The sequence below is a fragment of the Gasterosteus aculeatus genome, chromosome 21 (genome assembly GCF_964276395.1).
Source record: "Gasterosteus aculeatus chromosome 21, fGasAcu3.hap1.1, whole genome shotgun sequence".
Lineage (NCBI taxonomy): Eukaryota > Metazoa > Chordata > Actinopteri > Perciformes > Gasterosteidae > Gasterosteus > Gasterosteus aculeatus.
This window is the reverse complement of record NC_135708.1, coordinates 16,923,363-16,938,276: the sequence shown is the minus strand read 5'-3', so window position 1 is coordinate 16,938,276 and position 14,914 is coordinate 16,923,363. Positions and strand designations below refer to the sequence as shown.

The 14,914-nt window shown below is 47.1% G+C and overlaps 1 protein-coding gene across 1 annotated transcript in view; it reads right to left on the bottom strand.

The window, feature by feature from the left end:
- Positions 1-14,914, bottom strand: part of malrd1 (MAM and LDL receptor class A domain containing 1) — a 29,263-nt gene that overhangs the window by 13,587 nt on the left and 762 nt on the right. The window contains exons 2-19 of the mRNA XM_040167755.2: positions 14,644-14,775; positions 14,455-14,543; positions 14,212-14,370; positions 13,085-13,181; positions 11,488-11,619; positions 11,019-11,165; positions 9,415-9,520; positions 8,118-8,485; positions 7,587-8,026; positions 6,597-6,684; positions 6,337-6,516; positions 6,081-6,237; positions 5,714-5,870; positions 5,521-5,631; positions 4,590-4,803; positions 4,263-4,510; positions 3,056-3,338; positions 85-333 (exon numbers count right to left, since the gene is read on the bottom strand). Coding sequence (XP_040023689.2) covers positions 85-333; positions 3,056-3,338; positions 4,263-4,510; positions 4,590-4,803; positions 5,521-5,631; positions 5,714-5,870; positions 6,081-6,237; positions 6,337-6,516; positions 6,597-6,684; positions 7,587-8,026; positions 8,118-8,485; positions 9,415-9,520; positions 11,019-11,165; positions 11,488-11,619; positions 13,085-13,181; positions 14,212-14,370; positions 14,455-14,543; positions 14,644-14,775 — 3,357 coding nt within the window. The remainder of the gene's footprint in view (positions 1-84; positions 334-3,055; positions 3,339-4,262; positions 4,511-4,589; positions 4,804-5,520; positions 5,632-5,713; positions 5,871-6,080; positions 6,238-6,336; positions 6,517-6,596; positions 6,685-7,586; positions 8,027-8,117; positions 8,486-9,414; positions 9,521-11,018; positions 11,166-11,487; positions 11,620-13,084; positions 13,182-14,211; positions 14,371-14,454; positions 14,544-14,643; positions 14,776-14,914) is intronic.

The window sequence follows — 14,914 nt, the reverse complement described above, 5'->3', positions numbered from 1 at the left end:
TTTTAACAAGATTTATTTAGGATTTTACTTTTAAATGAGTTGGCGGTTCAGGTGAACCAGAACGGGGAAACTGTGAACACGTACCACTTTCATCCATCGACGTGTGGTCGTACGGAGGCCGAATGCCTTTCACCGATCCGGTGCCCAGCGTCCAATCAAAGCTGTCGGCCAGGGAGCTCGTCCAGCCACAGCGGCCGCTCTCGAAGGAGCAAGACGTCCCACAGTCCCTTTCGTCGGTGCCGTCGCCGCAGTCGTCTGTGAAGTCACAGCTCTGCGCCGGAGCGAAACACCGGCCATTTTCACAAGGAAGCGAGCCTGAAGGACACGAGGAGCCTGGAAATAAGACATCGAACAACAACTCAGACTGATGTGCTTCCCATTAAGGACGCTGCGAGCACTTTTTTATTGTACATAGTATACGGACTCGTGAGGAGAGGAATACGTAGCTTCATTTTCTTGAGTGACATGAAAGGACAACTGCAGCCTGTTAGCTTAGCTTAGCATTAAGACTTTACAAACTAAAGAAAACAGAAAACATCTACCGACACCTCTAAAGCCACAAACTTAACATCTTATTTGTTTAAATGGAAGAAATAAACAAGATATAACTCGTTAACCAGTGAGCTTTTTAGATTGTGTTGTTACTTTTTGACGGAGCCACGCAAACTGTTTTTTGGCCTGAGACTTAACTTCAGAGCACCAGAAGTCAACTCGTGAGTGGGGAGACCATCTGCGTGCGGCATCGGGGTCTTATTAAGAAGCTCAAGGAGACAAGGAAGCAAGGGTGGCAATGCTGCAGGAGGCTGTAATTGGCTTCTCCGAGCATTCCGAGCGTTAGAAAGGGAGATGAGGCGTGACGATGTGTGGGAGGTCCCTCTCAGTAAAGGAGAGAAAAGTTCCTCTCAATCCCTTGTTCTTCTTCGGATGCACAAGACCAGAAGAAACGAGCCCCAACTAAAAGGCACAGAGAGGAAGACGGGAAGCCGCGGCTCCGCAGGGGCCTCCTCGCCACCTGATGTGCAGCGTGCTGGAGGACTCATTTGAAAGAAAGTGGGTGGTTGAAGCTAATTATTTGTTACATCTCCCACAACAGCCTAAATCTCATTGGGTATGCAGTTCGTCTCCTGAAAGCACTCATTGACTGCAGTAAAAATCTCGTTGGCTCTGCGTGGCTGTGTGTCATGTGACTCACTGTCCTCGCTGGCATACTGCCCCCTGGTGCGAGGGTGCTACTCCCCCTGATTAGCTTTTTAATAAACTCTTATACTCCTGAAATCAAAAATCTGGCGGATAAAGAGAACGAGGTTGTGTGACCGGGCCTTCAAAAAGGCACCGCGTCCTCCATTCTGTCATATTTCTATTCTGTTGATTTCTTGCATTAAGGTCGAAATAAAACCGGACGCTTCATAACGTCCCCGTCTCCTGCCTCTCTTTGTCCCGCTTCACGGCGCCCAGATCCACAGCGGCTGCGTCGAAACCACGCTGCTCTCACAGTGTATCCGACAAGTCACTAAATTAAAAGCTGTCACACTGCAGATAAAATGATATACTGGCTGTAAGACGGGGACGGAGAGAAGAAGTCTAGCAGTGTCTCAAGTGATTGCTGGCTTCATCTATAATAACGTTATAACCGTATCACTCAAGTCATTCATTTAATTACCTGTTTGAAATGTCCCTTCAGCCTTTCTTCAGACATGACGGGGCATGCGTCATGTCTGATGCGTGGAGAAGGTGCTAATGAGGCATTAATGAATGACCATCGTGGGCGCGGAGGACATCTTTCCATTTGTCTCTGAGTGACTTGAATGCATCGTCTCATTAGCTTCATCATTCAGTGGGAGAAGATTTCTGCCGCAGCTCGGTTTATCAGAGCTGACGGCGCTCGCCGGCAGAGAACGGCGAGACTCTTTTTCTGATCATCCTTTTATTTATTCCCATGCAGCAGTTGACCTCAAGCTCATTGTTCTCAGCTATTCTGTAATTTCGTCAAGTTCGAAAGAACTAAAGGTGCCGCCGTGCGTCTCGCCGCTCCATCATTCCATGGGTGACGGTAAATGGAGCAGTGGGAGAAAAAGCCTCCTGAGGCGTTTCACTTCATAATTAACAGTTCCTGCTGTCTTCGGGTTCCTCTCCGCCCCCCCCCCCGACCTTCAAGCAACACCAGTCTCCCTCAGACTCCCTCGCAGTATTTCTTCTTTCTGCTATTTCTCAACATTATTGGTTCTATAAAATCTCATTCGCAGCTCTTTTCCTCAAGCTAAAGGTATTTACTTTAGTAATGTGCAAAACAAATTCAGTTTTTAGAGAGACTATTCCTGCAGTCTGTTGAGTATTCAACACACCGCTGTGGGCTCCTTAAGCTATATATTTTGTAAAGCATTACACGTTTAACACGTTTCAGCAGAGAGCCAATATCAAAACGCGGCTCAACACAGAAATACATCCTTTTGATCCTCCAGAGTGTTGGTGGAGGCTTCACGCAGGGTGCTACTCCCTTGAAGAAAGATGTCGGAAAGAGCAAGAGAGAAATACTAATAAACAACTTGAAAGCGTCATTGGCCTCGCAGACCTGCTTCACATCTCGGCGCAGGTCGCACTACCTCAGAGCTCATTGTGACTGATTAACACGCTGACTCTGCAGGGGCTCCGGCCCTTTCAATGTCGGCACGTATGCTGACCAATGCAAAGAGACGACAAGACAGAGAAAGGGACGGACGGCTGTATCTCCAAAAGACATGCGGACTCCTGTGGAGGCCGCATGTCTTTATCTGCTAGAAATACGCAGTTAAGCGGCAATAAATCAGCTCTCGTTCATCTACCTCGGCTCTTAAAGAATGTAAAGGATGCGGACAAACTACTAACAGATGAGCAGGGACTAAGAGATAACGGGCTTGCTTCGATTAGTCAGTGCTGAGACAGACGAGGATTCAAATTTGGATGAAATGAGATTAGTCCAGCGGGAGGCGGGACTCTGTGGGATCACAGCTGGACCAGAGGACCAAAAAAAAAAGAGCTTGTCATGCACAAAACATCAGGGAAAAAGTAGCACGCCGACCTGCAGGAGGCAGAGGAGTGTCGTCCTCTACTGACGAGGACAGCATGCACCCTGCAGAGAAAGTGATGTCGTCCACACAGATGTCGCCCTTCGCACTGCGGCCCACTTTGCCCTCGAACACCACCTGAAAGTCCCGGTCGTGGCTCAGCGGGATCTCCCTCATCTGCCAGTAGTTGCCCTGGTCTCCCGTCAGGTTCCATAGGAGACGGAGATGCCCTCCGCTTCGGCTGAACACGCTGAGGGTCCCGATGCCGTCCCCAGACATGTGGAAATAAAAACGCATCTGGACCAAAGGATGGAAAATTAGAAATAGCAGAATGAGACTTTTCAGAGGGAGAAGATTACGTAATAGCTGGTTTATGCAGACACATATTTGAAGAAAGATGTCGGAAAGAGGCATATGACACGTTGTTACTGGCTACGTCATAGACACACTCTGACAATGCTTTCGAAAGTAATTAGGTTTTAATTAGGTGCATTAAAGATCTGTGATTGTCTCTGTCCATCACACAGAACTGAGACAGCGAGACTCGCTGCGATCGGCACGACTACACTCTTCATCTCTGGAGAGATTGCCCGTCCTTGTCTCCTTCTCACTCCTCCTCTGCACAGCCCTCCCTTCAGTTTAATTGGGGCCTTTTCTAGCAGCCCGCCTGACTGATTGACAGGTGAGAAGTGGGATGAGAAGAACCCGACGCACAAAGAAAACCGAGGAGTCGATCAGAGAGATGGGAGGATGAATGCCTCCTGGATTCAGTCTGTACGCTGAGGTTGATTTCCACAGTGTTTCTGTTGCTTCTTTAGTCCTAAATTAATAGCGCTTGAGTAAATAATAATAAAATATGCAGAATCTCTAGTTTAAAGTTAAAACCTTCCACACAGAAGACAATGGAAATATACTCTTTTGCCTTCAAAATACATCAAACTTTCAAATCCACATTGAAGCCAGAGGAATGCTAATATTTTGTTACATTTTTTAGTGTGTCTTCAACTTTTTCTGCTGATTAGTTTTTTGTTTTTTCTTCATTTCATTTCATTGTTTATTTGAATGACATATTCAATGCAGAACCTGTTAACACTGATCTCCCAGTAGCTAAGCTCCAAATATTGAACTCACGCTATACTACGATTCCAGTTGACAGAATGAGGTGTAAAACAAGCGCCTCTCTTCAGCGTGGTCCTGTCACTGCTGCTCTCGGGACCTCACCTTGCACTGTGAGCTCCTGCGGCTCAGCAGGGGTCCCGAGATGCGGGCGGCGTCTCCGGCCGCCTGCGGGAAGGAGCTCTCCAGGTACAGGTAGTGCCCCGAGGGGTCCCTCAAGGTGTGGTCACTAGACGGCCCGGTGCCGACCGTGGGCGTGCTGCCCGCTTTGATCAGCCAGTCGAAGTCGTCACGTAGGCACTGACGCCAGGAACACAGGTCGAACTCAAAGCTGCAGCGCCCGCTGAAGCCCACTGAAAGACAGCGGTGAAAACGTTTTTTTCGTCAACCAGAAAATGTGACGCCCGTCGGGCCGCGAGAGGAGGGCCTCACCGCAGATGTTGGCGTCCTCGTCGGAGTCGTCCCCGCAGTGGTTGATGAAGTCGCACAGGTTGTCCTGAGGGATGCAGCGGCCATTGCCGCAGGCGTACTGCTCAGGTGTGCACGGCCGGTCCGAAGGAAGAGGCGGGGCGCAGTGGACGAAGGCGACGTCGTCTATCACCACGTCGCCCATGTAGCTGATCCCCCGCTTCGCCCTGAACACCACCTGACGGAGAGCCAACAAGAGCTGAGGCCTTCTTGCCGCCTGCCATGTGCACATAATCAGAGACGACGGCGCGTAGGAGCCTGAAGCTGGAGAAAAGGGCACCTGTTCTCCGTGTGAAAAGAGCATTCCTTCAGCTGCAGATTGCACCATCAGAGAGCCGACAGAGGCTAACGTGCATCAGTTAAAATGGGCTGAAGGGACGTGGCATTCAGTTCTAAGACACAGGGCACGGGACCTAAAATAGCCTCAGCAGACACCATGAAGGTTCCGCAACTCTGATTACCGTCACGCTCACACGCTAAGACAAGTTAGACTGAATTAGACCCGATCAATGCATCGATCGTCTGGTCTGAGACAGTTTAGCCCGTCCTGACAGGAATTAGGCCAGTCATGGATGTGCACACAAAGACAAACTAAATGTCATTAATGTTGCATGTCTACAAAGAGATAAAAACACTGAAATCGTGTAGAGATTATTCCTATTTCATGCATATAGCAACATTTAAAAATAATGTTATGAAGAAGAGTTGGTCATTAATAATTGTTAAGGCATTCTTGAGTTATTCAATTCACGAGAATGTGACGGACAGACCACCCACAAAATAAAAATATATATCACCCGGTACTAAACAGGCATTTGAAGCAGTATTATTGACCTGAAAATATGAATCATTCATTTGTAGCTGATTATCTTACTCATTAAAACAGTTTACCGACCTGGAAGTTTTTCAACAATCCCAGAAACACTTCTCCTCGTCTCCATTTGTTGCCCTGGTTACCAGTCTGAGACCAAACCTCGTGAGTGACGTTCCCGTACTTCAACAGCACCTGCAGATACGGTGAGAATAACGAGTCTGTGCCGCTGATTGTTATTCTCCCGATGAGTGCGCCATTTTTTTACGCCTCCTACGTGCAGCGATCCCACGGTGAATCCGCTCATGTGGTACCAGAAGACCAGGGTGCACTGAGGCCCGGTGGAGGCGACGGCCGGGCTCTGGAGGTCAGCGGTTTGACCGTAGCCGCCGTTTGAACTGTCGGCACACATGTACCAGCCCTCCGCTCCGCCTCTGTAAGGGGAAAACACAGACGCCACCGAACAACATCACAACGATGTGCCCAAACTGTGAGTCCGACTGGACTAACACGTCAACTCAGATCTCAAGTGCTAAATATTTGTATATGATGTAATAGTCTTAAAAATGACTGTAATTGCAGATAAATTGCTGCATCAACGTTTACGGCGTTCCTGTCCCATTAATCGTTTGGGGGGCTCTCACAGGGTGTGGTCATTGACGGGCCGGTGGTACTGCTCCCCATCATGAATGCTCTCCCCTTGGTCAGGTGACCAGCGAAACGCGTGCATTGGGACCAAAGGGGAGTCGGCGCTGTTCCAGCCACAAGTTTTGCCGCCTTCGAAGTCGCACCGTTCCTCCACTGGAGGAAGAGGAAAGGGAGTCAGGCGCAGAAAGGGGGAGAGGGCCCCACCCCCGCCCCCCCCCCACCCCCCCCGGAAACGCGACCGCTAAAACGTACCACAGCTCTCCTCGTCCGAGCCGTCGGAACAGTCCCGCCTGAAGTCACACACTTTGCCGTCGGCGACGCACTCCCCGTGGGCCCCACACGCAAACTCTCCATCGGGGCAGCTGTGCGGGGGAAGCGTGGGGGCCGGCGTGGTCACCGCGGGCGTGGTGGTGTTCACCGCGGGGAGCTCGCCTGCATCAAAGACCGGTTCGAAACACAAATCGACCATGGGAACTTTTCAAAAAAAGGGTTGAAATGTTCCGATGCTTTACCATCGTATGGGTCGCAGTGCAGGAAGGAAAGGTCGTCGATGGCAATGTCCCCGTTGAAATCATCTCCCACTGTGCCTTCAATCAAAATCTGACAGAAGAGAGGGTGAAGAGACACAAGACAATATCCGTCAACAATTTAAGACTATTTGTTTATTCAGCCGTGCCAGTTAGCTAGAAATGCATATTAAAAGTTCCCGCCATGTGTGGTTTTCTAATAACGTTCCAGTGTTCCATCCTGCCTGTTTACCAGTAAGATTACATGCGCTGAATTTTAAGTCTTCTCAGCAGCTTTCAAAAGCAACATATGATTAGCTGAAGATGACTGCTTCGGATGAGTTGCATCAACAGCCGAAATCTCCGTCGACTACTTTGGAAAAATACTTTGGAAATATTGAACGGAGCGAGTGTGATTAGCTTGTTCCACTTAGATGAATAATAAGCCTTTTCCATTGGCAAAGAGCTTTTAAAACAATTTAATTAACTGTAATGCTGCAGAGCTCGTTGTCGGATTGTTGCACCTGTTAAGATACATTTCTGCCATGGGAGCAGAACAGCTGCCTGATTCTGAATTAAATTCCTCAGTGTCTCTTCTGCAGTCGGGCAACTTCACTTACAGAGCTCCAGTTTTCAATGATATACGGGAGAAAAAGCATTTAACTGCCTGTCACGTTACGCTCAGTCATTATTAATGACAGCAGATCATCCATCACGGAGGGATCAATGTTGAGCAGTGAAGATATTAAATACATCAGCGTGCAAAGCTGCGGAGACTGAATTTACCTGTCGCTCATGTCTACGTGTCTGTGTTTATTATACAGGGGAAGGATTACATGTTCGCAAGAAAGACATATCTGAAGAATATTCAGGTTTTTTTCCGCTCAGAAAGAAATATCCTTTGACGACAGAGATCTTCTAAACATACGCAGTGAGGTTAAAATGAAAAAGACGCTGCGCTGCCCATCTGGGATCAGCTTCTGGAGCACGAGTTACCTGGAAAGGCCGGGCGCTGGCGAGGTAGAGAGTCTTCCTGTGCCAGAGGTTTCCTTGTGCCCCGTATCGTACCCACAGCATGCTCCCGCGGCTGGAAGCGGCGGTCCTCAGGTACACCGCCAAGCAGAACACATGGGAGCCGTACATGTGGTAATGGAAGCGGAACACGCAGTGTTGGCCGGGCGCGTTCTCGCCGCGCTGGCGCGTGGGCTGGAAGACCCTGCTCAGCAGCACGGCGGTGTCCTTGAACTCCTGGGGGGCGGAGGACTCGATGTAGAGGTAGTGGCCCAGGCTGGTGCCCAGCGTGTGGTCCTTCAGGGGCCCCGTGTTGATGGTCGGAGTCGGGCCCTGCACGCGCGTCCAGTCGAACACGTCGCCTCCGCTCACTTCTTGTCTCCAGCCGCACAGGCCGCGTTCGAAGTTACACTGCAGCTCCGGAGCTGTGGGAATCAGACAGTAAGATGGACGTTGACTATAAACACATTTGCACTTCCCATTTGTTACTATTTGATAAGCAAGAGAGGCGCTCACCGCAGCCCTCCTCGTCGGACCCATCCCCGCAGTCATCCACAAGGTCACAGAGCTGCAGGTGCTCCACGCACGCCTTCGAGTGCACGCAGTGGAAATGTGTGTGCGTCGGGCACTCTGCCGCCGCGGGGGGCATCGAGCAGTTCTCGAAGGTGATGTCATCCAGGGCGGAGACCCCGTTGAACACACCCAGGCTGATCTTGGCCAGCGCGATGTGGAAGGGCCGGGTGAGGCGTCCCAGCTGCACTGTGACCCGGTTCCAGCGGGTCCCCTGGTCGTACAGAGTCCTCCATATGACAGTTCTGTTTTTCACGCCGTTCATTTGAAGGTACATGTCTGCAGCCCCCACAGACATACCGGAGTTATAATGCCTGAAGGAGATGAGGGAGAGATGGCAGGTAAAATTATACTGACAGTAACAAGTGCAGCTGTGTGAGCAATCTGTGGCATTACGATTTTGAAATGATTCACCCCAGATACTGTAAGTCACAGATTCCTCACTTGATGATGCATGTGCTTACAGGATATTATACATGGGATCTTTTGATTACTATGCAGAAAGAAAATGAAACGTAAAAACCTCTAGCCCTTCTCTGCCGGGAGTACCATTCCAATCCTCCAGTGGAAAAATAAAGTCTGTCATTTTACATGAACATAAACAGGGCCGTCAACACGTGATGGATTCCAATGTGTGTCCTGGCATTGTGTTATAAATAAGGGAGGCTGAGAGAGCTGAGACAGGTGAAGTGACATTTCTTTTTCAACAAAAAAACATAAGAGAGAGACGGAAAAACCCTCAAATTCCAGGTGGATCCACATATTTTGGTTCTGATGAATAAACAACTTCATAGAGTGAGGAGGGAAGACGCTGGATCCTCACCAGAAAGTTGTTGAAAGTTGTTCCATGACATTTTTTCACCGTGCATATTTTCCACAATATTTTTCCACCCAACATTTTTTTAATTACTTTTTTAGACACGCAGTATTTCTTTTAAACATTTTTTGACTTATTTATTTTTATATTTATATTTTATATTTTTATATTTTTCAACCTTTTCAAACCTTTTCACTTCACAAAAAACATTTTTTCACCAAAACATTTTTTCTTTTCCATTCCATTAGACATACTATATTTTGACTTTATTCCCAAATCACTTTTTAACCTATTCCTTATTCTTTTTTCCATGACATTTTTGGGAAAGGGAAGAGAAACGGAAAAAGCCTAAAACTCCAGGTGCATCTATAGATTCTGCTTATGATAACCAGACAGTTTGTAGAGGGAAGACGCTGTGATCCTCACCAGAAAGTGATGGTACACCCGGATGCAGATTGTTTGAACCAGGGTCCTCTGAGAACCGCCGTTGGATGAAGACTGCTGCTGTTCTTCAATATAAACATGAAGTGTCCTGCAATGAATGAGAGAAAGATTCAAACCGTATCAGTGTCTACTTTACTGCACACGCCATCACATTGCAGCTAACAACTTGTTCCGCCAGACCGGTGAATTACCTTTGAAAAGTCTAAAACTGTCTCTGGTGCAGACAGACCATTCGGCAGAATGTTCAATTTCACCCTCTCGGATACGTCTCACCCTCTGTGCATCACATCGTGCAATGAGTATATCGAGACTAATGCGATAGACGGACCATATCCTGTCGACTGCAGTCGCCATGACAACAGCGTCTTGTTGATGGGACCAGTCGGGAGGACAACAGCGCGGCTCATTTGTTAAGAGCCAGTCAGCAAACGCACTAATGGCTGCCGTGTGCAGCGGAGGGCCTTTTTCTTTCACACAGCTCGTCGAACCAATGCTGGTTTCCCTCTAGCACACATGAAGATGCAGATTTTGATGAACAGAATCGGGGGTTACTGTTATTAGGCTGACAAACTGCACATACCTTCATATTTACAATGTGCATATGTATATATGTGTGTGTGTACTGTAACTATATACTCCTACTACTACTATATTGTATGATAAATATATGAAATAACAAATCTGAACACCAAGATTGAAATCCATAAATGAATCTACCATATATTCAAATGTCATTTGAAGGCAACTTAACAACGTATGACTTCCACCAGAGTCAAAAGTCGCTGCCACTCTTTAGCTACAGCAGCAGCCTTTTCCTTCCTGACCGATGCTGATGATGAGCAATCACTTATGTGGAAAATGTGTGAGTCTTTTAATCACATATAACACAGAGGTGAAGTTCTGGCTTTATGCTCATCGGCTACTCAGTTGGCATATTGGGTATTTCTTGTGTTATAGTGGCACAGAGACAAACAACGTGTCCATTTTGCTGAATGATTCACAGGACGAGCTGGTGGTTTGTTAAAGTTTTCTGGCTCAGATTATGAGCCCAACTGCCAAGTAAACACAGCTTGATCGCCACCAAAGACCCGCAGGTTGTTTTAAATCTGTGAATAGTCACAGTCATATTTTTAAAGCCTTCACAGGTCTGCTCTCCCGCGGGTACGTGTTGTTTCCCAAAGCGTGAAACACACGTCTGAATCTGTCTTTTCACAAAAAATAAAATAAAACGCATGTTATCAAGACAAGTTTACAACAAGAGTTCCTGTTAGATCCATAAAGTCTGTTTAACAGCTACGTGTTTTCTGGGTGTGAGATGTGGAGAAAAGCCAGAATAAAGATGTGATGAGGATGAATATACAGTCAAAAGTTGTGGAACATGAAACTGTGAAATACAACCACAGTATTGTGTATTCCAGCGATTGACTGGCTGTTAATATGCAGAATGCGTGCAGCATATGTTGCTTTCTTTTATTCTAGTGCCTTTTAGAGATGACTTTTATCTTTCCTTCCACAAAACCTTGACATCTGTATATAATATTATGCTCCGCCAGTTATTCCCCTGTGTGTGTGTTTGTTTTCCGTACCCTCGGTGCTGTTTGTTGAGTGGTCCAGAGGGGGCGGGTGGGAGTCCGGAGGCACCTCCACAGAACCGCCCCGGACCCAGTCGAAGCCATCGCCCAGGGTGAGCTCGTACCAGCCGCAGGAACCGCCCTCGAAGTCGCACCGCGAGGCTGAAAGAGCGGAGAGATGCGGAAGAATTGATTTAAATCAAGTGGAGACCGATCGCTCGTTCCTGAAAAGATTCTTAAGGACAAAGTGGTGGGATTTATAATGTCAACTTCCGTTCCCGTGGTCAAGAATAAAGTGCTCTCATATTTGTCTCGGTTTCTATACAGTGTCTCACTGACGTGGACAGAATACAACTCTTCTTTACGATGAAAGCAGCTCGCACTGACTGCAAAAGTTGAAGACAATGCACGTTTTTGACATCTGCATGTGTCAAACATGCACACAGGATGTGGATTGATCCAACGCGTTACTGGGGAGCCTTACGGCAGTGGGCCTCGTCCTCTCCCTGGGGGCAATGTGGGGTGAAGTCGCACACTTTGCTCTCCTCGATGCACTCCCCAGTGCCGCAGGCGAACATCGAGGGCGGGCAAACCGGTGGAGGAGGTGCGCTGCTCTCTGCAACAGGAACAACGACAAAAAAAAAAGATTAATACAATCTGTGCGGTTATAGAATTCAGTTGCAAAGAGGCACTTTGATTACCGAACCAATCAGATGTAGACACGTGAAGGATTAGGCTCACTATTTGCTCATGCAAAGCCTTTCATATTACATCTAATCCATTGACTCCTTTGTGTTGCGTGAGGGGTTGTGAGCAGATTTTTGATGCAGTTTTGCTTTGTTTCTCGACCTGGCCACCATCTGTTTCAATTCATCACGGATTGACTCCGTTTTCTTTGTTCCTGGCCGAAGCTTCCGGGAGAATCGAGGATCAGGTCATTTTAAGCGTGATGTATGTCTTTAAGGTGCAGGAGAGCAGAGATTCTTCAGAGAGACAAAAATGACTGAGAATATAAATCAAGCACGTGAAATGTTAGCCGTGAAAAATGACTCATGCCCAAATGACTCATTCCCAAAACATGCACGGACACTCACACATGCAAAAAACGTGACTTATGATAACGGGGCCTTAACCAGATTTCGGACCCCGGATGAAAATACAATGTGCATTAATTAATTTGATTGATTTAGTTTCTGTTTGATTTCCCCCCCACACATCTATTCAATAAAAAGACAATAATTAACCCTTGAAATTATATTAAATATATATTATATGTGATTGTCCACTTAATCTGATCCGGTCTTGTGAAACCATAACTCATAACCAAAAAGAATGGTACAACGAACCCTGTGAAGTGACTATTATTAGTTAGTAATATTAGAGCCACATTTTAAATTCACATCCTTGCATTCCTTCACATACATGTTAGACTCCACAGATGTGTCACATGTGTAGAGATACATAAGGGTATCAAGCAAAAACATTTTGGAGCTTGGCTCTGTGTGATGCATTATCACGTTTAACGCTTTTTGTGCGATAACGTGAACCTTTCCTCTTGGATGTGTGGAGCGTTTCACAAGCAAAGGGCAGAGCTTCACGGTCAATCTTTTTGTCGCACAGTCCGGTTGGTTTTGGGTGGTGTGGCGTTACATTGACCTCTGGTGCTCCCAAAACGTTTGACTCTTGAATATCAGACAGAGGGCAGGAACATCCCGTTTGAGATAAATAATAGCAGCTATGGTTTGGGCTTGCGGCTCGTCAAAATGCAAGGTGGTGCTTTATTAAACTCAGCCCGGGTGTTGAGCGGTATCATATTCATCACCGAGCAGCGTGCAGCACACGCCGATGAGACAGGAAATGAACCCGTACACCGTGGCCCTGACTGCCCAATGTTCAGTGCAGGGAAATGTGCATAGACAGCACTATTTTAATGACTCATTTTGTTATGAATCGCATCCATCCAGTGTCGTTATCAAAACGGGTTTGCCGTGGTCTGTTTAAGTGTGGCGATATTTTAGGAAGTGCCAAAGTCTGGGCTAATCTCGTGTGTGTAGTGAGATGTTTATTAATGGCAGCAGTACCAGGCACGGTCACACAGCCGGGGCCGAAGGATACGTCGTCGATGGCCAGCACTTCTGAGGCTTCGCTGTCAGCTGAGAGTCGCCCTCGAATCGCCACCTGGTGGAAACACAGAAATCCCCTTTGGATTACTTCAAAACACTGTTTTTGTCTCTGTGCAGCCTCGCTTCTGTGCACATTAAGGAAGTGTGTTGGAGTGGTTTAGTGCCTTTGCATGCAACACGTGACATACATGTGTGTGCAAACTGAGACACAACCAAAAGAAACTGTACAGTCTATACAGCTATTGCCAATAGTTTTAATTTCTGACCATATAATGGCCCCAGATGAAAATATGACAAGCCCCCTAGTTGCGGTTGATGTCACAATTCTACAGTGTATATGGATATCTAATTTATTCTGACTGTCACAGTGCCATTAACATCAAAGCTGCACTGATCAAAGTCCACACAACAGCTTTATCTAAACTACTGGAGTTTTATAACCCATCATTTATGACCGATCTGAAAAAAAGGGTGGATTGCAAAATGAACTCTGAAATACACAATTTTCATTGGTCACAATTGTCAGCTGGTATTGGTTTCCTGTGAGGCTACACAAGCAATGTGTATATATATATTTATATATATATATATATCGTGGGTGTTTTTATCGACAGAGTCACTTCTATTGCCATATTGTCAATAGGAGCATTCATTCAAACTCTAATCACATCGTAGCTTTTCTTTGTTTATGTTTTCACGTTTGAGGCCGTATTTTTTCATCATTCACTCAACAAAACGCCTGAAATGCTCAGAATGATTGCGGCAAACAAAAATCCAATTAACTGAGATGCCTTCAAAGCAGGAAATAGGCTAATGGAGGTGCGAGTGAATAGTTGACCACCGTTTTTCTGACAGATGGAGACGTGTGACATGCTGACATTGTCTGAGGACAAACTGCAGCGAGCACACAAACAGCTGGACTCCAGGTGGCCTCTGAAGGGCCCAGTTGGGTCAGCACAAGCTCACCGCACCTAAACGGCTCCTGTTTTGCCGCTGGGACTTTATCGGTCTACAGGGAAGGAATAGATATATACATTTTTCCAATATGCAGCTCCTAGTAAGGTAAAATGTTGAATGTCACGGACCTGAAAACTGGAATTGCTGGAGAACGTGATCACTGTCCGCTGCCACATTCCCGCCTGTGTTTGTGTGGAGTGGTTCCACGCCGCCGTGCTCTGACTCTGGGCCCGAACCAGAACCTCGAGGCCTCCGTGTTGCGCCCCAACATAATAGTAGAAACGTATCTGTCGAATGAAGATGCGAAGAAGACGTTCATGCGCGGTTGTTGGGGCGGTTTTGCGTCCACGACAACAGCAGCTTTCGTTCACCTGGCAAGTGTGGCTGGGCGAGAAGACGGGACTGTTCAGGTCTGCAGCGGTTCTGTGTCCAGCGACGGGCGAAAGGGACAGGAAATGTGCTGAAGGAGACGGACGTGAGCAGCACGAGTAAAGCAGATAAAGGGTAGAATTAAGATTGCGAATTCAAGATGCGCTTTCTCATTTTACAGGTGCTCCTACCGGCTGAGACGTTGCCGTGGTCCCGATTGAGTCCCGGGACCGCCGTTGTTCTGTTCCATCCAAAGGGCGTCTCTGAGCTTTCAATCAGGCCACAGAATCCTTCTTCAAAGTCACACCTCTCATATCTAGAGCCTTCAATAACAACATTTTAAAACTCGCTATTAACCTGTGATTTGGGATCTCGCTGTTGGTTCTTTGCACCGTACGGATTCATTTCTGGTTATAAGTCTTGAAGTAATCTTCTTAGCCTCCGCAGCCAAATGTGCAACAA